The 21,108-nt window shown below is 66.5% G+C and overlaps 4 protein-coding genes across 4 annotated transcripts in view; 3 read left to right on the top strand and 1 right to left on the bottom strand.

Moving 5' to 3' along the window:
• Positions 1-7,914, top strand: part of CHLNCDRAFT_34209 (hypothetical protein) — a gene marked incomplete at its 3' end in the record, with an annotated part of 10,829 nt that extends 2,915 nt beyond the window's left edge. The window contains exons 10-37 of the mRNA XM_005850646.1: positions 144-248; positions 464-528; positions 760-853; positions 1,060-1,135; positions 1,312-1,501; positions 1,689-1,740; positions 1,866-2,044; positions 2,218-2,305; positions 2,459-2,556; positions 2,718-2,840; positions 3,019-3,115; positions 3,259-3,306; positions 3,482-3,567; positions 3,775-3,852; positions 4,038-4,154; positions 4,305-4,445; positions 4,608-4,697; positions 4,891-4,960; positions 5,140-5,252; positions 5,441-5,581; positions 5,740-5,815; positions 6,029-6,162; positions 6,365-6,470; positions 6,662-6,774; positions 6,961-7,041; positions 7,272-7,384; positions 7,505-7,583; positions 7,762-7,914. Of these exons, the coding sequence (XP_005850708.1) occupies positions 144-248; positions 464-528; positions 760-853; positions 1,060-1,135; positions 1,312-1,501; positions 1,689-1,740; positions 1,866-2,044; positions 2,218-2,305; positions 2,459-2,556; positions 2,718-2,840; positions 3,019-3,115; positions 3,259-3,306; positions 3,482-3,567; positions 3,775-3,852; positions 4,038-4,154; positions 4,305-4,445; positions 4,608-4,697; positions 4,891-4,960; positions 5,140-5,252; positions 5,441-5,581; positions 5,740-5,815; positions 6,029-6,162; positions 6,365-6,470; positions 6,662-6,774; positions 6,961-7,041; positions 7,272-7,384; positions 7,505-7,583; positions 7,762-7,914 (2,906 nt within the window). The remainder of the gene's footprint in view (positions 1-143; positions 249-463; positions 529-759; positions 854-1,059; positions 1,136-1,311; positions 1,502-1,688; positions 1,741-1,865; positions 2,045-2,217; positions 2,306-2,458; positions 2,557-2,717; positions 2,841-3,018; positions 3,116-3,258; positions 3,307-3,481; positions 3,568-3,774; positions 3,853-4,037; positions 4,155-4,304; positions 4,446-4,607; positions 4,698-4,890; positions 4,961-5,139; positions 5,253-5,440; positions 5,582-5,739; positions 5,816-6,028; positions 6,163-6,364; positions 6,471-6,661; positions 6,775-6,960; positions 7,042-7,271; positions 7,385-7,504; positions 7,584-7,761) is intronic.
• Positions 7,915-8,515: 601 nt separating this feature from the next.
• CHLNCDRAFT_29899 (hypothetical protein) lies at positions 8,516-11,421 on the bottom strand. Its single transcript, XM_005850926.1, has 10 exons — positions 11,293-11,421; positions 10,909-11,035; positions 10,626-10,744; positions 10,151-10,272; positions 9,899-9,971; positions 9,581-9,659; positions 9,279-9,392; positions 9,016-9,090; positions 8,815-8,852; positions 8,516-8,687 (listed from the first exon to the last, which is right to left on the bottom strand). Exons 1-10 carry the CDS (start codon positions 11,335-11,337, stop codon positions 8,679-8,681), a joined length of 801 nt encoding a protein of 266 aa, XP_005850988.1. The 5' UTR covers positions 11,338-11,421; the 3' UTR covers positions 8,516-8,678.
• Positions 11,422-11,775: 354 nt separating this feature from the next.
• CHLNCDRAFT_50418 (hypothetical protein) lies at positions 11,776-13,368 on the top strand (the record flags this gene model as incomplete). Its single annotated transcript, XM_005850647.1, has 6 exons — positions 11,776-11,824; positions 12,043-12,161; positions 12,341-12,487; positions 12,645-12,720; positions 12,912-13,100; positions 13,310-13,368. The coding sequence occupies 6 exons, from the start codon at positions 11,776-11,778 to the stop codon at positions 13,366-13,368; spliced, it is 639 nt and encodes a 212-aa protein (XP_005850709.1).
• Positions 13,369-17,062: 3,694 nt separating this feature from the next.
• The window catches only part of CHLNCDRAFT_56954 (hypothetical protein), a gene marked incomplete at its 5' end in the record, with an annotated part of 5,971 nt that continues 1,925 nt past the window's right edge, over positions 17,063-21,108 (top strand). Inside the window, 9 exons of the mRNA XM_005850648.1 lie at positions 17,063-17,231; positions 17,427-17,515; positions 17,694-17,964; positions 18,106-18,197; positions 18,383-18,471; positions 18,640-18,726; positions 18,891-19,005; positions 19,185-19,403; positions 20,812-20,911. Coding sequence (XP_005850710.1) covers positions 17,063-17,231; positions 17,427-17,515; positions 17,694-17,964; positions 18,106-18,197; positions 18,383-18,471; positions 18,640-18,726; positions 18,891-19,005; positions 19,185-19,403; positions 20,812-20,911 — 1,231 coding nt within the window. The remainder of the gene's footprint in view (positions 17,232-17,426; positions 17,516-17,693; positions 17,965-18,105; positions 18,198-18,382; positions 18,472-18,639; positions 18,727-18,890; positions 19,006-19,184; positions 19,404-20,811; positions 20,912-21,108) is intronic.

Here is a 21,108-nt window from a genome sequence, read left to right on the forward strand (position 1 = left end):
CTTATCGTCTGCGCCCGTGTGGCTCCTTGAATGCTTTATGTGTTTCGCTGTGTCCACGCTGCGCTTGCCAGCACACGTGCGACCTCACACACGCAAACACCCAGCTCTCACACGCACCGGTCACCACCCCTGCCTTGCTGCAGACGTCAAGGTCTTCCGCGAGTTTAACCTGACGGTGCCCGCCGGCAAGACCGTAGCATTGGTTGGGGAGAGCGGCAGCGGCAAGTCGACCGTCATTGGCATCATCGGTAAGTCGGAGGTTCAAGAGAGCCGGGGTGGGTGGGTGGGGGATGTGAGTGTGCATGCGGGCAGAGACCTGCAGCGCTGGTGTGCTGTCAGGCCAATCGCGGCTTGAAGTTGCGGGAGGCACCAGGCGTGTGGGGGGTGGGAGCAGAAAGTGGTGCAGAGGTGTGCGCACATGCCTCCCTGGACTTGCTGAACGTGTGCCCGCCCGCCTGTGCAGAGCGCTTCTACGATCCGCAGGCGGGTGAGGTGCTGATCGATGGCGTGGACATCAAGAAGCTGCAGGTGGGTGCAGCGCAGCAGGAAACAAATCAGGGCGGAACACGATGTCTCCGGACACATTGGGGACTGACCCCCTTAACAAGTTGGAGGGCACAAAGAAACCACGCTGCTTGTCTTGTCGAGAGGCAGAACATGCTGCTGCTGTGCCAGCTGTTCAGCCTATGCCAGCATCTTGTGCTGTTACTGGTGATCCAGCGCTCGCATGCTGCCTGCTGGCTGCCTCTCTGTGTGCAGCTGCGCTGGCTGCGCTCCCAGATTGGGCTAGTCAGCCAGGAGCCCACGCTGTTTGCCACGACCATCTCCGAGAACATCCGCCTCGGAAAGCCAGGTGCGCTGCGCCTGCTGGCTGGCAGCAGCAGCTTGTGCTGGGGGACACCGGCGGGCTGGTGGGAGCAGGTGCCTGTTGTGGTTGGCACGTTGTGGTTGGCACGCGTGCCCATGCCTGGCAGACCTGGTCGCAGCGGGTGCTGTGGCCTTTCCTGCGGCGCCCTCAGACCAAAGCGTGCGCTGCGTGGCTGCCCCTGCATCAAGCAGGATGCACCATGGAGGAGATTGTGGAGGCGGCCAAGTCCGCCAACGCCCACAACTTCATCTCTGGCCTGCCCAGGGGGTGAGCACGCGCACGGCCGCCTCGCCGCGAGCTGCCAGCCGGCAGCGCTTGCAGGGGCACTCGCAGCTGCCCAGCATCACATGCGCCTGCTTCCCTGATCTTGCCATTACATGCATGCCTGCATGCGTTACATGCCCCTGAGCCAATGGTGCTGCGGCTTGCCGTGAGGCGTGCAGGTACGACACCCAGGTGGGCGAGAAGGGGGTGCAGATGTCGGGGGGCCAGAAGCAGCGCATCGCCATCGCGCGGGCAATCCTCAAGGACCCCAAGATCCTGCTGCTGGATGAGGCCACCTCAGCGCTGGATGCGGAGAGCGAGCACGTGGTGCAGGATGCTCTGGACCGGCTGATGGTGGGGCGCACCACGGTGCGTCGGTCGCGCGTCGACGCGATGCGCACGCCGGGCCTGGCTGCGGGCGGCTGGCCGGCCGGGCCGGCTGCGCTTGCTGGCTGGCTGTGTGTCGGGCGCGGTGTGAGGATATATGTGTGGGCTTGCGCCACCTGTCGGATGGCCACCCGGCACTTGACGAGTGGTAGTCGTGTGCCTGCCGTAGGTGGTGGTGGCGCACCGGCTGTCAACTGTGATTGGCGCCGACATGATCGCAGGTGTGGCACTGCCTTGGTTTGCCACAGCCCGCTGCCTCCTCCCTTGCCCGTCCCCAGTGGCGGCTCGTGTTGACCCTGCTTGCGTGCGGCACGTGCCTTCCTCCCCGCCTCGCCATGGTGTGCAGTGGTGAAGCAGGGGCACATTGTGGAGCAGGGGAGCCACGATGAGCTCATGGCGCTCGGCGGGGCCTACTGGACGCTGGTGCACACCCAGCAGCAGGGCGGCGGCACAGGGGACAGCGAGGAGGAGGAGGAGGAGTATGAGGGGATGGGCCCGCTGACCCTGCTGGCGGCTGTGCCAGAGGTCTGTCGCCTGCCAGCACCAGCCGGCTTCCTCGTCCCGCCTGCTGCCTGCTTTGAGCTGCAACGGGCGCTTGGCACGCCGGGCAGAAGTGTGCAAGGCGCAGGCTGCGGCTGCATGCTCAGAGCCGGGAGATGATAGCTGTGCGCTAACGCTGCGCTGCTGCCCGGTTACAGGATGACGCCATTACCCCCCGCCTGTCGCGGCAGTCGGGGGATGCCGCTGACAAGTCTGGCAGGGCAGGCGGCTTCTTCAAGAAAGCAGGTGGGGCTCGTAGGCTGCACTCGCCGCCCCATGCTGCCCCATGCTGCGCAAACGGCTTCCAGCCAACTGCTGACAAAGTGCCGGCGTAAGTCAGCACTTCCAACTCTGAGCCAGATTGTCCCTCTGTTTCTCCCTACGTGTTCTTGTCTTCAGGCACAGTTGTGCCAGAGGCACTCGCAGAGGGCCTTCCCGCTCCAGACCCGTCCCAGAGCGCCGCCGCCCGTGGCGTCATGCCTGGCATGGCCCTGCAGGCAAGCTGGGCAGGTTGCATGGTGCAGCAAACCCACCAACACCCTGCACGCATGCCTTGGCAGGCTTTCGGCCCACCTGGCCCTTCTTTCTGCCCTGCCAAGTTTGTGGTGCATTCGCACCGAGGGATTTTGGTATGTCCCTGCTGCGCCCCGCCGTGCAGCGCGGCATGAGCGGCATGCGCCGCTACATCAGCTTCCGCCGCAAGGACACCAAGCGGCGGCGGGAGGCGGAGCAGGAGGCGGTGGACCACCGCAAGTCGACGGCCGAGGAGGAGCAGATCAAGGTGGGTGGCGGGGGAGTGCTTTGTGTGTGGGGGAGTAGGTGGGTAGGTGGACGGGTGTGGAGATGCCCCTGGCCAGCGGGCTGCATGGTGCATGATCACGCAGCGCCAGCGCCAGCTGCCTTGCATGCGCGCATGCGTTTATGTGGTGCTGAGCTGGCTTGGCAGCCTGCGCCTGCAGGTGCCCATCAAGCGAATCGTGGCGCTGAACAAGCCTGAGCTGCCGGCGGCGGTGACGGGCATGCTGGGGTCGGCGGCGCTGGGCATGATGATGCCGGGTGCGCCGCCAGGCCCGCACCTGGCAGTCGTTACCTCCCTGGCTGTTTATGGAGCGCTGAGGGAGCCCCAGCTGCAGCGTGTGTTGTGGTTCGCCTTGATTCTCGAGCACGGCTGCCGCGCGCTCCCCTCCCTTCCGCCGCAGGCTTTGCCATCGCCTTCAGCTCCATCCTGGATACCTTCTACGGCCCAGGCGAGTCACCGTTGTGTACTTGTTTCCAACACGCGTGTTGGAGAGGTGGAGGAGGGCCGGACCCTCCCTGTGTGTGCTGGGCCCATCCTGTGGCAGCTGCTTCCCCGGCTGTTGTGCCTCACCCTCCGTGCCTGTGCCTCGCTGTGCGCCGCGCTCCATGCCTGCGCCTGTGCAGTGGAAGACATCAGCAGCGGCGCCCAGAAGTGGTCGCTCGTGTTTGTGGCCATTGGTGTGGGCGCCATCGTCGCGGCCATGTTCCAGGTCCGTACCGCCGGCCTGTACCGCCCTGCCCGCACGGCAGCTTGGCTGGCCAACCCTGCACTGCCTTTTTGCTTGCGTGCTTTTTCAAAGCCTGCTGTCAAGCGAGCCAGGGCACGCCTGCCTCCGCACCTTGGCGCCGAGCGTGCCTCGTCGCCTTCTGACCCGTCCCGTTCTTCATGCTTTCCACCCTGCCCGCCCACCCTGCAGTCCTACTCTTTCAATTACATGGGCCAGAAGCTGGCGCTGCGCGTGCGCGTCCTCATGTTCCGAGCCCTGCTGCGCCAGGTGTGCACATGCGCTTGCGCTGCGACACGGCTGCATGCTCACGAGGGGTCGGGCCTGGTTACGGGACGAGGTTGCACGAGCGGAAGCTCAGGCATGAGCACACTGTGCCTGCCGGAGGCGCAGCAAGCAGCCCACCAAACGCCACCCGGCCTCCTGCACGCCTGTTTCTTTCTTCCAATCCGCAGGAGGTGGGGTGGTACGATGAGGACCGCAACAGCAGCGGCGTGCTGTCCTCCAAGCTCTCCTCCGACGCCCTGTCGGTCAAGGGGCAGTTTGGAGACACCATGGGCCTGCTGACGCAGGTGTGCTGTGGCCGCCTATGTGTGTGGGTTCTGTGTTCATGGGTAGAAGTAGAGCCAGGGCTCGGCTGCCGCCGCGACCATCCGCAGCGCCCAGCTGCAGCGCCCAGCCAGCTCGACCCTCACCCCTGCTTCCCACCCTTGCTCGCACAGAACCTGGTCACCCTGATTGGCGGCCTCATCGTGGCATTCACCAACGGCTGGAAGCTGAGCCTGGTGGTGGTGGCCTGCCTGCCCGTCATGGCCTGCGGCGCCTACTTCCACACCAAGATGCAGATCCAGAGCGCATCCAAGGTGTGTGTGTGATGTGGCAGGCATGGGGTGGTGTGCCTGAGGCGTCTGTGTGGGAGGCTTCTCGCGGTGCAGCTGCGGGTGGCGGGACCCCCGCATCCACTGAGCCACCCCTCACCACGCCTGCCTCTCCTTACTCGATCTTTTCTGCTCCCGGTGGCGCAGGAGGACGATACCTTCGCCCAGGCCAACCAGACCGCCTCCGAGGCACTCACAAACATCAAGACTATCGCCGCCTTTGGCATGGAGGGGCAGGTGAGGTGCTGCAGCCGAGCCGCCGTGCAGCGCGGCAGGGACGCGTGTTTTTTACGCCTTTGGTGTCGTGTCCACAGCACCGTTCCGAGGCTTGCCTCTGGGCAGGCCCGGTCCAGGCGGTGCCTGCCACCTGCCCTCAACACAGTCCAACTCCCGGCTGGGCTGCTGCGCCACCCCGCCGTGCCCACCGCAGGTGTCGGAGCTGTATGCCAAGAAGCTGCGGGTGCCCACCCTCGAGGCGAGGCGCCGCTCCAACACCGCAGGCACGCAGCAGCACCTCTGGCTGGCCCCGGCACCCTGCCGGCTGTGCGTGCTGGCTTGGTTGTTCTGCCTGGTGGCCTGCCTGCCTGCCGTGTGTGAAGGTCGCAGGAGGCTTACTCCCACACCTGCTGGCAGCCCAACCCTGCCCACACGCCCGCCGCTGCCCTGTGCCCTGCTGCAGGCGCCGGCTTTGCCTTTGGCCAGTTCTCGCTGTTTGCCACCTACTCCCTGGCCTTCTGGTACGGCGGCCAGCTGGTGGCAGACGGGGAGAGCACCTTCAAGCAAGTTATGCTGGTGAGGTTTCTGGTTCTGGCGCTGTGGTGTTGGTCTGTGTGTGTGCATGCGCGTGCTTCGCTGCGGGATATGGGTGGGGTGGGGGTGTCGATGCACACAGCAGGGGCAGGCAGGCGCCGGCGGGCCGCACCAGCAGAGCGCCCGGTGCCAAACTCCTCACACGCCACCATGTTTTGGACCTGCCCCAGGTGTTCTTCTCCATCTTCCTGGCCGCCATGGGCGCCGCCCAGGCCCAGCTCTTCTTCCCGGACGTGGCCAAGGGCAAGGCCGCCACCCAGCGCGTCTTTTCTATCATCGACCGCGTGCCCAAAATCGACGCCGCTAGCATGGTGGGCCTGGGCTTGCAGTGCCACTGCCGAGGGGCCTGGTGCTGGCGTGCCTGCTGCGGACCGGCAGCACGCCGATGCGCGGCTGCAGCAACCCTAGACTCAAGTGTGCCGGTGGGAGCGCGTGCGAAGCGGTGTGCTGTGGCGCCTGCCTGCCGCAGGAGGGCTCCCAGCCGCTGGCCGTCAGCGGGGAGGTGGAGCTTCGAGACGTCACCTTTGCCTACCCGCAGCGCCCAGGTGTGCCTTGCGGTGTGTTGGTGGGGTGGTCCTCTTTGTCGAGGACCACCCCGTCTCCTGCCTCCGCGTGCCGTGCTCCTGCTGCTGTCCTCCGGGTGCCTCCACCCTGCGCTGCCCCGTCCCATGCCCGCCCTCCCTCTCACCGCGCCCGCTGTTGCTCCTCCTGCCGCGCCCGCCGTGCCCATCCGCCTCTCCTTGCTGCCCTCCCCGCAGAGGTCAAGGTCTTCCGCCACTTCAGCCTGCACGTGCCCCAGGGCAAGACTGTGGCGCTGGTGGGCGAGAGCGGCAGCGGCAAGTCCACCGTCGTGGCGCTGATCGAGCGGTTTTACGATCCGCTGGCGGGGCAGGTGGGCGCGCGTGTGTGTGTGTGTGTATGTGTGTGCGTGCGTGTGTGTCAGTGTGTGTGGCAAGTGTCCCCACACCTGCCCGCAGCCTACCTTGGAGGGGCTGCTGGGAGGACGCGTGGGCACGCCCCACATCGGTGCCCGCCGCCCTGCCCACAACCCCCATCCTCTCACACATACACACACGCCACCTGCTCCTGCGCAGGTGCTGCTGGACGGCCGCGACATCCGAGACCTCAACCTGCGCTGGCTGCGCGAGCAGATTGGGCTGGTGGGGCAGGAGCCGGTGCTGTTCAACATGACCGTCACGGGTGGGTGTGCATGCGGGTGTATGTGTTTGTGTGGGGTGTGTTGTGGAGGGAAGGGCCTCCTCATTCCGTGCCCATGGGCTCCCCCGTCTGGCGCGCCCCACGCCCTGCAAGCCTTGCATCCCTCCAGCTTCGCTGCGCCGCTGAGGTGTGCATGCTGCCTCCCTGCCCTGCCCCGCTGCCCCGCCTGGCAGAGAACATCCGGTATGGGCGGCCCGATGCCAGCGATGAGCAGGTGGAGGCGGCCGCGCGGGCGGCCAACGCCCACACCTTCATTGCCCGCCTGCCCGAGAAGTACGGCACCAAGGTGCGGTGCAGCTGCTGCACGGCTGCTGCACAGCTGTCCACAGCTGTATATCGGCGGTACAATTACAGTACATCGTATGGGAGGCAGAGGCCTCCACCTGGACCAGGTGTTCCCCATCGGCTGTGCCAGCCAGCATGCCTGCCTGCCTGAAACGCGCCCGCCCTCCCCTCCCTTTCTGGCTCGCAGCTGGGCGAGGGCGGCATCACCCTCAGCGGCGGCCAGAAGCAGCGGGTGGCCATCGCGCGGGCCATCGTGAAGGACCCCAAGGTGGGGGCAGGCCCCGGGCAGAAGAAAGTCAGCCAGCGGCAGTGCCAGTGGCTCTTGCCCCTTGCTTGCTCCAGTACTGCCCGTTGGCTGCGCTGGCCAGGCAGCTGCCAGGCAGCTGTCAGAAAGGCGATGGCCGGGCTGAAACAGGCCGCGTTGCTGCCGTGCGGCAGTTCTCTGACCCACGCCGCGCCCTGCGCTTCTGCCTCCGCCCCCTGCGCCTGCGCCTGCAGGTGTTGCTGCTGGACGAGGCCACCTCAGCGCTGGATGCGGAGAGCGAGAAGGTGGTGCAGGATGCTCTGGACCGGCTGATGGTGGGGCGCACCACCGTTGTGGTGGCGCACAGGTGCGTGCGGGCCGGCAATCAGCCCGCTTCGCTGCCTGCTGTGGCTGGTTCAAGCCGTGTCGGTGCTCCACTTGCCTCTCATGTTTTGGGGCTGTTCTGCCTGCCTGCTGCCTGCTGCAGGCTCAGCACTGTGCGCGACGCCGACGTGATTGCCGTGGTCAACCGTGGGAAGATCATTGAGCAGGGCCCGCACGAGGAGGTGGGCTGGTGGGGTGTGGCTATGCAGGTGTCTGTGTGTTTCTGTGGGTGCAGGTGGCTGGCCGGCTGCTGCGGTGCTGGGCCGACTTGCGTGCGCTGTGCCGTGCCACTCCACGACACTCGGCGCAAGCGTGTGCGGGACCCTCACGCACAAGCCGCTCTCCCTGCCCCGCCCGCAGCTCATGGCCCGCCCGGCCGGCGCCTACTCGCGCCTCGTGCGCCACCAGCTGACCCGCGGCGGAGCCAGCGTGCGCCTGGCGTCGCGGCGCGCGGCGTCCTTCCAGCGCCTCGCTGCCGCCGCCGGCGCGGGCGGCGACGCGCACCAGCCGTGATGCGGCCAGCCCGCGATGATGCGCCGCCGACCTTGTGTACCCCCTCCCCTTCCTTCTTTCTTCAGTATCTCTTATCTACCCTTGGCAGTTTTGCTGCTCCTGTGCCTCGCTGCACTGCGGCCTCGTACTCACCGTTTTCTTTGCACCTGCACTCGTGCCGCCCCCACGCCCCTCAATTATATTGTTCCCCACTCTTTCATTCCTACTGCCCCCACCCCAGCGGAGCAGGCTCCCTCAGCCTCCCCTTGCAATGATCCAACCTGTCCTCCCCTGGCTGTCCCCTTTTGTTCCTGTGCCCCTCAGTTCCTGGCCCACACCCCACCCCCAGCACGACGCATGCCCAGCACGCATGCCGCGGCCATCGTACTAGGTTTATTTGTAAATGTCTTCTGCAAGTGGCCTGTGATGATGTGTTGAGAGGGGGCCTGCAGCTTTTCTGTCGTCTCTGCTTCAGGGCAGGGGCCAGGGATGAGCAGCAAGGGAGCCGCTGTTTTCGTGCCCCTCCTCAGCAAAGCAGCGTGCCTTATGCATTCCCTTGGCTGGCTGTGGCTCTGGCGCAGGGCCACCACTTCATGCCATCCTCCCTGCTTCCTCCAACGTTGCAGGAATGAATGGTTACAACCCCAGCAGCAGGGAGACAGGATACACCAGCGGAGAGCAAAATAAAAAGTTCTTCTCAGTGTGGGGAGCTGCCCAGCAGCACGCCCAGCGGCAGCAAGGGATGCGACGACGCGCGAGTCAGGGAGTCAGGCGTCCAAGCACGTTCATGGCCACTGCAGCAGCAGAGGGCGGGCAGGAGGCAGGGAGTCAGAAGCTGCCAATCGGCGTGCACAGGCCGGCCGCGCTGCAACCAGCACAGCGCATCTGCAGTGGTGCTGAGGGGTACTGAGTGGTACTGACCAGGGCGTGGAGGAAGCAGCCCGCGGGGATGGAGACGCCTGCAGCGATGGAGCCAGAAGAGTGGCCAGGGCACGGTCAGCAGAGGCAGCGCAAAGGCGGCAACCAGAGCTGTGGTGGCTGATGGCGACCTGTGGCATCTGCCAAAGCCCGATGGGGGGAGAGGGAGTGTTTTTTCTTCTTTTCACCACATGCGAGGCTCACCCTGGAAGGTGACGGTGTCCGGGATCTTGCAGGGGGGCACGATGGCTTGGCCGGGCACGACGACCGCCTTGGAGACTGCGGCAGGCAGCGAGGGTGGGTGGTGGTCAGCGTGGCGGCGAGGGCGGGGCGCAAGAAGCGTCCTGGACCAGCAGCATGGGGCCCGCTGCAAGGGGCTCCCACCCGATGGCCACAGCCAGCGGCAGCCCAGCACGGGCGGCAGGCTGGAGCGGCGCGAGCGGCCGGCAGCGGCGGCTGCCACGCACAGATGGTGGTGTTCAGGGGGTCGGACAGGTGCTCGCCCAGGGCCGCAAGGGGGTTGAGGCCGGAGATCTGTGCGGCCATGGTGAAGCCGATGAAGGCAAGCATCGCCAGGCGGCCTGCAGCAAAGGGGCAAGGCGGCGGCGGGGTCAGAGCGCGTGCGCGTGTGTGGAGGTTGTGGGGCGGGGCTCGCGGGCTCAGAGTTGTGGCCACACAACTGCCCTCCACCACAAGCAGCAGCACGCCGCACGCAGCACACTGGCAGACAGAGGCACTCAAAACCCCACCAGCGTTCAGGGCCGCTCACCGTTCTTGATCTCCTTCACCTTGAGCTCCTCCATGGAGCCGGGCACAAACGGCGCAAAGATGCCGCCGGGGTAGCCGGGCTGCGGGGAGGCAGGGCGGGGAGGGGAGGGGGACGCGCAGGCCAGGCGCGTCAGGCACCAGCGCAGCCCGCCATCCGACACACCACCCAGCCCGCAGTTTTCCAGTGCTGTGCCAGGCCCAGACGGCCACCAACAGCCCAACAAGCTGCCAGGGGCCGCTGCCAGCCAGCCAGCCAGCCGCCGCCAGCTGTCGGCTGCCGCCACAGCCCCATGCAGTGCCACACCACGCTGCGCCGCACCTCGTGCGAGGGCAGCTTGAAGTTGGAGAAGATGGGGTCCTGGTCCATGCTGCCGGGGTTCTTGATGTCATACCTGGAGGAAGAAAGTAACGGAGGGGGCAGCAGCATGAGGGTGCAGGCGGGGTGAACTCCAACGCAGGTACGTCCGCCAGGCCTGGCACGGCTCGTGCGCCGCACGCAGAGCTCTGCCGCACACAGCAGGCAGGGCTCCAAACACAGCATGCGGGGGTGCCAGCGTGCTGCGTGTCGCACCCGCGGCGAGACTCCACCCAGTGCATGACAAACAGCTCAAAGGCCACCAGGCCGGTGATGTCGAAGGGCAGCTCCACATCCACAGCCGAGGTGTACCAGAAAACGTCGGGCCTCACCAGCTCCTGCGGCGGTGGGCAGCAGCAGCGGGTGATGTGTGGGTGCATTGAGGGGGTGGCGAGGGATGCCTGCTGCCGGATGCCGGCTGGCCGGCCGGCCCGCCCCACGCTGGGCAGCCGTGCTGTCATTGGCAGCGTCGGCAGGCCGCGGCGGGAAGCCCGCTGCAGGGCCGCGGCTCGCCGCGCAGTGCAGTCTGCTCGCTGCGCAGCCGCGTCTTCTCAGCGCAGCCGCGTCTTCTCAGCGCCGCCGCTGCCCTGAAGCGTGCACCCCAGGCCGCACCCCGTGCTGTGCTGCGCCGCTGCACGCCGCCCACCACGCACGCAGCGGGCGCAGCAGGCCCCACAGCCAGCCATCGCACCTGCACCAGGATGCCGGCCACGCCGAGCATGGCCCAGCGGCAGTGCACGCGCTCGCTCTCGGCAAACCACGCCAGGCGCTCGGGGTTGGCGCCCAGGCCCAGCGGGTCGAAGCCGAAGTCTGCGATGGAGGCACGGGAGACGCGATACGATAGCATGTTGGACAGCGGCAGGTCAACAGGGTGGCACCAAGGAGAGGCAGGGTGGAGCGTTTCCGGGCGTTGTTGGGCCCCGCATTGCTTGAATCAACAAGTTCCGCTGCAAGCCAAGCCCTCGGCTACTCACTGCCGGGCAGTGGGCTGTTCTCCAGGTGCGCTGGGAAGTCGTTGCCGGGCAGCCAGTTGGCGCGGGCGGCGGCGCGCACCACCACGCCGGAGCGCGCGGCGCGGGCGGGGCCGGCAGCCTTGGCCACCTGCGCGCGGCAAAGTAAAGGGCGAGGCCCCCGGCGATCAGGGTTGCGGGCTGTCCATCTAGATGATTGCCCCCCTGACCGCGCCTCGCAGCCTCCCCGCACGCCAAGCAAGGGAGGCTCCGGGTTGGGTTGATGCCCCGCAGATGTTGGACAGGGCCGGCTGGGGGGCTGGCTGACGCCCCATGGGCGATACTGGCCATCCCGTGTCGATCTGGGGCCCCTGGCCGCCCAGCGGCGACAGAGGGAGGGAGGCTCACCACTCGGGTGCCGGCGACGGCGGTCTTGGCGCTCAGGGCCTGCATTGTCGAGTTGTGATGAGTGACTCCACGAGTTGGACAAGTGGAATGAGGGCACAGGGGCGCGCAGAGCGAGAAACAAGATGGGGGAGTGGAAAGATGGGATGAGCTTAGATTCGTGCTGGGGTGGGAGGGTAGAGCTGGGGCCCCGCCCCGCGCAGGCTTTGTCCCACTCCACCCGGTAGTTGAGACCCCTCCAGCACCAAGATGCAGGCCTGCATTGCCGCCAGCTTCGTCAAGCCCGCCGTGGCGGTGCGGGTGAGGCGGGCCGCTGCGGGGCTCCCAGCGGCCTCCTGGGGCAGAACAGCAGCCAGATGTGGGCAGATGGACGCCCTGGGGCGGCGTCCAGGCGCCCGGGGCTCCCCACCGACTCCCCTGGCCCTCCTCCCTGCCTTGCAGCCATCCCGCCGCTCCAGCGTGGTGGTGCGCGCCGCTGGCTGGGACATGAGCGCCGAGGTGCCAGCCCACCTGAAGGGCAAGGACCTGGCCGGAAGTGAGCAGGCAGCGGCCAGCGGCGGCGCCCCGCCGACCGCCAGCCTGGCCAGCGCATGTTTGGGGGCACACAGCTGCAGCATAGCATATCATCCAAGCATACCGGACAGTCGTGGCGAGTGCAGTTCTGCGGCACATGGCAGAGTGCAGCAGCCCCACCGCATTGCCGCTGCTGCCCCTCCTTTCCTCACCTCGCACCCCCCTCGTCCACCCCCGCAGACTTCGGCTTCGACCCCCTCAGCCTGGGCAAGGACGAGGCCGCCCTCAAGTGGTACACCCAGGCCGAGCTGCAGAACGGCCGCTGGGCGATGCTGGGCGTGGCGGGCATCCTGGTGCAGGTGTGGTGCCGCCGCCGCCGCCGCGCCTGTCGTGCTGTGGTTGCTGTCGCCGTGCCCATGCCCTGCCCATGCAGCTGCGAGATGCCCCCAGCTGTGGGTCTCCCCACATTGTAGTCCTCCCGCGCATGCCTTGCCTACCCACACGCCCTGCCCCGCTCCCCCTCGCCCGCCTCTCCCAGGAGCTGCTGCACAAGACCGGCCTGGGCGGCAAGGCCGCGGACGTCTACTGGTTCGACGCCGGCAACAACACCTTCTGGGCGCCCAAGGAGACCCTCATCGCCATCAGCTTCCTGCTGTTTGCGTGGGCCGAGTGCAACCGCGCGCAGGTGGGGGCCGGGCCGGTAACTGGCGCCATCCCGCCGCCCCTGTTGGGCGCCTCCCGCGCGTGCCGCATCCCTCGTTGTGCGCTCAGCTCCCACGTCGCTCCGCTCACTGCTGCTGCCCGCCCCTCTTTCTGCTCCCTCCCTCCTCCTGCCCCTGCAGGACTACTTCAAGCCCGGCTCCAACGTGTCTGACCCCTTCGGCAACTCGATCAAGTATGTCGAGCTTGGCTACCCCGGTGCGTGGGAAAGGGACGCTGCCGGTCGCCGCAGGCAACGTGTACCGGTTGCGGTGGATGACAAAAAGGAGGGCCTGGGGCAGCAGGGAGGTGGTTGGCGCGGTGCGTGGCCGTGCCCTGCACGCCGCCATTGCACTCGTGTGCCCCTGCTGGTCGCCCATCCGGCCCGCAACGCCGCTGCCCGCTCGCAGGCTTTGACCCCCTGTCGTTCACCAAGAACGACTATGCCGGGTGGAAGCTCAAGGAGATCAAGAATGGCCGCCTCGCCATGCTGGCCTTCCTGGGCTTTGTGGCCCAGCACAACGCGCAGCCCGGCAGCCCCCTGGACCAGTTGGCGGACCACCTGTCCAACCCGTGGAAGAACCACTTTGTCAACAACGGTGCGCCTGGTCTTCTTTTGCGGTCTGGGGCTCATTCGGCACTGTTTGCATGCCCAATTCTGTGTTTTTGCACTGTTATCCCGTGGGGATGCACTGCTTTTTGCTGGGCTCGGCGGGGTTGGGAGCTGCTGCGCCAGCGTGTTGCCGCCCAGCGGCTTTCCTTGCTGACCGACGTGGTTTTCTCCCCCCTGTTCTATCGTGTTCTGCAGGCGTCTCGCTCCCCTTCCTCACCGACACCACCCACAACCTGCTTGGCGGCACGTACTGAGCTCGCTCCGGCCCAAAAACTTGTTTGTACCATTCTTGGTTGGGCCTCGCCGCTGCTGGGGGCTTGGCTCGCGCGTGGAGCAATGGGACCATTGCACCACCATCCCATGAGAGGCTGCTGGCCCTCGGCTGACTGCGACGGCTCGCGGGTTGCTGCGCCCGCTCGCTGGGAGAAGATAACTTGCTTGCACTTTCCACTTTCCATTTGCTGCGCTTAAGAGGTGTAATCTCACCCACCCCACGCTGCAAAACGGCATACACGACTCAGGAAGTGTTGGACGTGGTTGATGTTGATGAGCAGCAGGCTCCTCTCATCACCCATTCTCAGGTTACAAGCTAGCCACGCTCTGCTCACCGAAAACGATATCAAATGTACAGCTATGGCTGGCGAATCAATAGCGCAAACAGAATCACTACTGAGCTAGGCACGCCCTACCAACTGTGGCACGACAAGCTATCGCTAGGGTTGGAAACCGACACCCACTAAGTTGCCTCTGGCTGCCAGCCGCCGCCCACGCTGGTGCTGGTCTTGTGGGTGGGACTGTGGATGTTGAGCTGGTCGCACAGCTTGTGAGCAAACTCGGTTGCCAGGTCGCCGGCACTTGCCTCATCACCGCTGCCATCTTCGGGTATGGCGGCCACAGCAGGCACCTTGCGGGGGCTGGCAGCCGTGCGGCCCTCTGCACGCGCCGCAGAGCCAGCTACTGCCGAAGGCAGCGGTGAGGAGGCCAGCCGGCGTGGGGCGGCAGCCGTGGCGCCACCGGACCCAGGCCTGGCACCGACACCGCTGCTGCTTCGAAGCACACTGCCTGCCTTGCCTGGAGTCGAGGCCTTTCCCGCAGCTGGCTCTGCACCACTGCGTGAATCGCGCTGCTGCGCCTGCGGCTGGCCTGGGGAGCCAGCTGCCCGGAGGCCCAGCGCTTTGATGCGGCTGCCCCGATGCTGTGGGGGGGTTGCCAGCGGGTTGTCACGCCACACCTTCTGCGGCTGCCGCTGGGCCTGCTGCTGGACCTGTCGTGGCTGCGGCTGCAGTGAGTCCGGCTCTGAAGCGGCGGCGCGGGCTGAGCCGGCTGCTGGCGGCGATGTGGCCAGGGCTGCTGCTGCGGCGGCTGGGGTGCGAGAGGAGGTGGGCGAGCATGCTGCCACGCCTACGCTGATTGCCACCGCAGCTGTGCTGGTGGTGGTGCTGCTGCCGGGGGTGGCACCCGCGGCGCAGCTCCCTGCTGCCCCTCGGCTGCCGCCACTGCCGTTGCTGGTGCCTCCCTCGCTTGCCGCCGCCTCGATGGCTGCCTGCACTTTGCTGGCGTGTGCCGCCTGCAGGCTGCCGCTGCTGTCAGGGCTGCTGCGGTGCAGGCCGTCACCCAACACGCTGTGGCTGCTGCCAAACCCAGCCACCGCTGTCCCTGCTGCCGAGTGGTTGGCGCCAGGCACCGTGCCTCCCGCCGCCTCGCTGGCCGCGTGGCGGTCTGTCGAGCGCAGCTTGGCCGCGCTTTCCAGCCGCTGCTGCCACTCCTGCAGCTTGATCTGCAGCCGCACGGCCACATCATCATCCTGCCCCCCCTCTGCGCACAGGCCCCGCAGCATGCTCCACAGTCGGTCAAGGTGTACACCAGCTGGGTGCCCCCAGCCAAGGGACTTCCCTGGCAGTATGCGGGTTATAGCACACAGCCAGGGAAAGCTCTCCAGCAGGCAGGCAGCCAGCGAGATGCAGCATCGGGCATCTCAAAAGCAGCGCCAAGCGGGATTGCAAGGCAGCCGCCCCACATCCGGGCGACCCACCGGTCTTGGAGGGGCTGGGCTCCCCGCTGCCGCTGGCGCTCCGTGCCGGAGGGCTGTGCTGGCGGAATAGCTCCTGCGACCCGCGGGGCAGGGGGCGACGCAGCAGCCCATGCCAGCTCAGCGCCGGGCACAGCGTTGCAGTCGCGCCAGCTGTCAAGAGCTGCTCCGTGGGGGAGGGGGGGGCAGCCCCAAGGGCTAGGCTACTAGGCTGCAGAATCACAAACGGGGATGCCCTGCAGCCTGCCAGCCTGCCCACCCACCTGCACCGTTTCCAGCAGCGTCAGGTAGGCCGACTCCCGCTGGGTCAGCATGGACTGGAGCTGCGCAGCACGGCGAACAGGTGGGGCGTGCAGGTGGCGGGGCGGGTTCCGTGAATGCAGGGCAGGTGCCAGAGTGGCTCCATCTGGACAGCACACCACACAGGAGCCCCAGCCCGCAGCACCCACCTCTGCATTCTCCTGTCGCAGCGCGGCAAAGTCTGCATCCAAGAGGGCCAGGGCGCCGGCGGCGCTGTCCTGCGCCCGCCGGGCCTCTGCCAGCTCGCCTTTCACCGCCTGCAGCTGCTGCCTGACGGCCGCGCGCTGCTTGTTGGCGGCGCCCAGCTGCTGCCTGGCTTCCTGTGACGCGGCTCGCTCTGCTTCCAGCTGGCCGACAAGCTGCTGCTGGGCAGCGGCCAGGCGGCGCGCCTCGCCCCGCGCCGCCGCCAGCTCCGCCTCGAGGCGCGAGTGAGCGGCCGCCTGCTCCTCGGCGCAGGCGCTGTGCAGCGCGGCCTGCACCGCGCGGCGTCGCTCCCCGGGCGCGGCGTTCAGGCGCTGCTCCAGCTCCTGGCAGCGCGACAGGGCGGCGAGCAGGCGGGCCTGGGCTGTCGACGCCTGCTCCTGAGCCGCCTGCGCCGCCAAGGCTGGCGGAGGCCCTGCCACCTTGCTGCGCTGCTCTGCTTGCTCCAGGCGCCGCTGGAGCTCGGCGATAGTGCGGTTCTTAGCCCCCAAGGCGCTGCCTGCCATTTGAAGGGCCACTGCGTAGCCATCGGACGCCTCCGCGCTGCTAGTCATTTCCCGCTGGGCTCTGTGGGCGCGTTGGGCATTGCTGCCGGCGCTGCCTGGGCCCCACAGCCACCCCAGCAGCCAACCCATGTTAGACAGACGTCCCCCAATGCCCGCGGTGATGGAACGACATCCCCACCGTCTACAATTGATTTGGGAGGCCCTGGCTCGCCCATCCTTGTGCAGGGCGTGTCACAGCGCCACGTGGAGCACGTGGAGTTGGAGTGGAAGCGGTTCCCCCAGCCTGCGGCCGAGGTATTCGCGCTGGATTCTTCGACCGGAGCGTTCCCAAACTCTGCAACCAGACGGATTCAAGGCGAGGGCACGGTAACAAGGGGTCCGAAGGGTCGGAAGGGGGCAAACCCCGCACACACACTGCCGGTCGCAGCACATGATCATCGACTACAGGAGGGACCCCAAACAGGGATCAAGCGATTACCCTTCTCGCGGGCGTTTCCATCATCGCAGCTTCTGTGCGGCTCGCCCCATGCACGCCGCGAGGGCTGAAGACCAAGAACCAGCGACTGCGCGCGCAGTTTCCCCGCTCATCATGGCATGAGCCGCAGAGACAGCGTCCTACGAAGACCCGACCGGCCCGCGGCGCCCCTGGTTCTCCTCCTCACCCTCACACTACTCCAGGGCGCGGCCGCGGGCCGGCTAGAGGAGCGGGACGTCATACTCATAGGCTACACCGAGCAGAAGCGGCGAGCCGCGGCGGAGGCGGCAGTGAAGCAGCAGCTGGGGGGCGTCGCGGGCGGCGTCGCCAGCGGCACTGTCGGCGTGGCCTTAGACCCCCTGTGCCCGCCAGATGACCGTCCAGACCACTGCCCAGGCTGGGCCCGCATTGGCGAGTGCCTGCGCAACCCTGTCTTCATGCGGAAGAGCTGCAAGGCCAGCTGCAAGGTGCTGCCCTCCTGCTTCGCCAGCATAGCCAGCGGCCCTTGGGGTGGGCACGCCACGCCGGCGGGCACCGCGCGGTTCGCACTTGGCGCCGACGAGGCCGCTGCCGGGCACTTCCGCGAGCATGCAGTACGCTACACAGGTGCGGCGGTGCAAGCGCAGCGGCGGCGAGCCCGGCCGCATGCTGCTGCGCCCGTTGCGCGCGCGCCAGCTGGCACATCTGACCTCGCCCGTTGGAGCATTTGGCTTGCTATGCGCCCATGGTGCATTGGCGCTCACGTTTACCGCAGTGCCTGCATGCCCTCCTGCTGTTGACCCCTTTTTCTGCCTGCTGCAGGAGTGCACGCCTCAAATGCTTCCCTCACACTTAGCAGCCTGGGCATTGGAACCTACTTGGGCGCCGGCGACGATGCCACCGACGAGGCGGTGACCACCGCGATTCTCAAGGCAAGCCTGCGGTTTGCATGTGTCCCGGCTGCTGCAAGGGCTTATTTGCGGTTGCCAGTCGGGCTCTGGGCGCAGTGGGAGGAACAGAAGGCTCGAGAAACAGAAGGCTCTGCATGCTTACCCAGCCGCCCACATGTATGGCCTTGCTCGCCTGCAGTCTATAGCATCGGGCTGGAACGTCATAGACACCGCGGCCAACTATAGAGGGGGACGGGCGGAGACGGCGGTGGGACGAGCGCTACACGCGCTGCGCCTGCTGGGAGATGCCGAGCGGGACCAGCTCTTCATCTCCACCAAGGCTGGCTACTCCCCAGACGGCCTGATGGAGCGGCTGCTGCAGGAGGGCGAGGTGCTTCCGACAGATGTCGTCAACGACGTGCACAGCATGCACCCCTCATACCTCCTTGCCTCGTTAGACCGCTCCCTAGGTGAGCCGCGGCGGCAGTGGGGGGCGATTCCTGCAGGAATGGCAGAAGGGCCTACAAGCAGCCCAGATGTAGAGTTCTGTGCTGCTGCAAGACCGCAACGTCTCACATGCGACTGCTTCTCCCCGCCCACTTGTTGCGCAGCTGAGATGGGCGTCACCACCGTCGATCTCTTATACCTGCACAACCCTGCGGAGAGCCAGCTGGCGCAAGTGGGACAGCAGGCGTTCATGCAGGTGCTGCCCTGCCCTTCCCTCCGGCTGGGCCATGGCAGCTTTTCGTACCAGCAACTAGCTGCGCAGCCGTGCCGCGTATAAGTAACTCCATTGCCATCCCTGGCACAGCGGCATCAGACACCACGTGCCCTGCCACTTTGTCATACATTGACCTCCTTTGCTGTGCGTCCCACCTGCCTCTGCAGCGGCTGCGCGCCGGGTTTGAGTTTTGCGAGCAGGCACGAGCTGTGGGCAAGATGCGTGCCTACGGAATCGCCTCCTGGAGCTGTTTTAGGTGCGGCTGTGTGGCGGAGTGGCAGGGCGATGCACAGCATGCGTGTCTGGGGTGTGGGAAGTGGAGGGGCGCAGCCACAGTCGCAGCCCTGCCCCGGCGTAGAGCCTTGTACAGCGCTATTGCCTGCCTGCCTGCCTGCTGAGCGTCGCGGAGCATGCGCTGCTGCAGGGTGCCACCGGGCCACCGCCAGCACCTCAGCCTGCAGTCGGTAGTGGAGCTGGCTGAGGAGGTGGGAGGCAAGGACCACGGCTTTAGGTGGGTGGCTTACCGGCTGGCTGGGATGGATTGTCCGTGTGGCCGCTGGTGAACGCCAGCAGTGCTGCTGCCTGGCATCACATTGCCTGCCAATCTTACCTGCCCACTGCCGCACGTGGCGGCTCTCACCTTGCTGCGCTGCTGCGTCGCGCCGCGTGGTGCAGATACATCCAGCTCCCCGTCAGCGCGGGCATGCCGGAGGCCTGGTCAAAGCCCTGGCAGGAGCTGGTGCAAGATGGCGTGCGCACACGCGTGACGCTCATGAAGGCAGCTGAGAAGGTGGGTTTGGGGCGGCCGCTTGTCGTAACACGTGCGGCAGCCGGCTGCTGGCGCACATCGCAGTGCAGGCTGACTTGCGCTGCTGTGCTCGAGTGTGTGTGTGACGTGGCTGCCAAACCTCCCTTGCTCGACCCCTGACATGGCCTGCTGCTGCCTGTGCCCCAACTGCTTGCCTGCAGCTGGGCCTGGGGGTGTTTGGCAGCGGGCCGCTCATGGAGGCAGAGCTGCTGCGGAAGCCAGATGTGACGCAGGCAGTTGACGGCATGCCGCAGTTGCAACACATCCAGGACACTGCGCCGCGGTTACTCCAGCTCGCGCGCAGCACTCCAGGTCTGCTCACCTCGCTCGTCGGGCACAAGACGCCCAAAAACGTAGACCAAAACTGCAACCTCGCGCAGGTGGGCTGCCATGCACCAGCTCGTTCCCCAGCTAGCTTTGTGTGCATGCTGCCTCACAGCAGGCTTGAATAGCTTGCTTGAATGAGCCAAGGCACGGGCTTTTGTGCTCGCTGCCGCGGGGGTCGACTGGCCTCCACCCTCCCCGCTCCCAGGGTTGAACACGTGTGCAGCAGCGTGCATTGGTTCAAGCCTCCATTGCCGTGTATGCCTGCAGGTTCGACCTCTGGACGAAACAGAGTTCCGGGCCGCACTGGCTGACATGAAACGAAAACACTGACCACATCAACCCACACATACTTGCTGGGGCGTCCCCTTGTTACCCCGTACCAATCTTATCAGCTAGTTCAGCACTTCTCTCTTTATATTTTTCCTGTACTACCTTGCTCTTTCCGTTTCTTTAGCACTGCTGCTTACCTTTTCCCCTGTATCACTTCTCGCCTCTTCTTTTGCCGCATTGCACCCCACACGCACCCGTCACCGCGTCACCAACAATTGCGCACGGCCATGTTTGCATCTTCATTAGGATCAGCAACTTTTGTGCATGTGCCCCTCCTCCATGTGACCATTATCATGCCCGCGTGAGGAAGGCAGCCTGGGGACTTCCGGGAGGCGCGGGTCGAGGAGGCGGCAGGCAGGCGGGGGCACGCTTGACCTGGGGCAGGTCAAGCGTGCAGCGAGTTAGTGACTGGCCCTCATTCCCAACTGCCCTGGCCTGATGGACGACAGGGGTCTTAAAATGTTTCGCCTTCTGCGCCTGCGCCTCCGCCTCGCTGCCTTCCTCCCGCATGAAGGCTCTGGCCCTCCGCTTGCTGCCAGAAGCACAATTAATGCATAACACTGCTGCACAGCCATCTTGTGTGGCCCACAGCGAAAGTGGCACTCGGCACTGAACCGACACGCTGCAACTCAAAAGCCAAGGCTCCAGAATGAACGCAGGGGCGTGCACCGACCGCGTGGGGCGCCCTCTTGCAACCAAGCGCGCTCCACGCAGTCTCGGAAGCGCAGGCTCCTCCCGCCGCCTCCCCGCCTGTGCTGCGGCCGGCGTGCCCCGCAGCGGCGCCGCTGGCCCAGGCGCCCACCCCAGGAGCAGCGGCATCCAGCGGCCCCTGCGGGCGCAGGCTGTGGCTCGGCCCTTTGGCTCGGTGCCCCCGTCTGTGGCTGAGGTCGAGGAGCAGCTGCCAGCCAGCAGCGGTTGGGAGCTGGCGCGGGGCTACTACAAGGCAAGGCGCTCGCCCTTGCCTTTGTCCGCGTGGTGTGCTGGTGCAGGCGCCATCTGCCAGCACCCACAGCCCCTGACCCTCTTGGGGCGCAGAGCGGCTGCCACCACGTCCCCAGCCTGGCAGGTGCAGCAGCAGGGTTCAGGCAACCTTCACCCATCACCAGCGCCTGCTCCCCTGCCCTCCTGCAGCTGTTCCGCGGATGGAACGCGCTGCCCAGCCTCATGCTGGTCCTGCTGGGCGCCTGGACGGGCGCCGGCAAGACCGTGCTGGCCCTGCAGCACCTCACAGGTGCGCCCCCCGCCCCGCAAGCCCTGGTGCTGCCCACGGGCGCCTGCCCTCTGCAGCAGGGGCGGCTCCCGCGCCCTCCCGTGCCTTTGCCCAATCCCGGCACACCTCCACCCCCCCCACCACTACCATTACCATTACCATTACCATTACCATTACCATTACCATTACCACCACGCCTCACAACAGCACCAGAACCC

The sequence above is a fragment of the Chlorella variabilis genome (assembly GCF_000147415.1).
Source record: "Chlorella variabilis unplaced genomic scaffold CHLNCscaffold_3, whole genome shotgun sequence".
Lineage (NCBI taxonomy): Eukaryota > Viridiplantae > Chlorophyta > Trebouxiophyceae > Chlorellales > Chlorellaceae > Chlorella > Chlorella variabilis.

Bases quoted from the DNA above. Each gene is read 5' to 3' on its own strand.
- CHLNCDRAFT_29899 (XM_005850926.1), bottom strand. From the start codon at position 11,337: ATGCAGGCCCTGAGCGCCAAGACCGCCGTCGCCGGCACCCGAGTG. The intron at 9,660-9,898 runs GTGCGGCGCAGC...GCCTCCCCGCAG, and splicing joins TCAAGCTGCCCTCGCACGAG to CCCGGCTACCCCGGCGGCAT. The intron at 9,393-9,580 runs GTGAGCGGCCCT...CCTTTGCTGCAG, and splicing joins GGTGAAGGAGATCAAGAACG to GCCGCCTGGCGATGCTTGCC.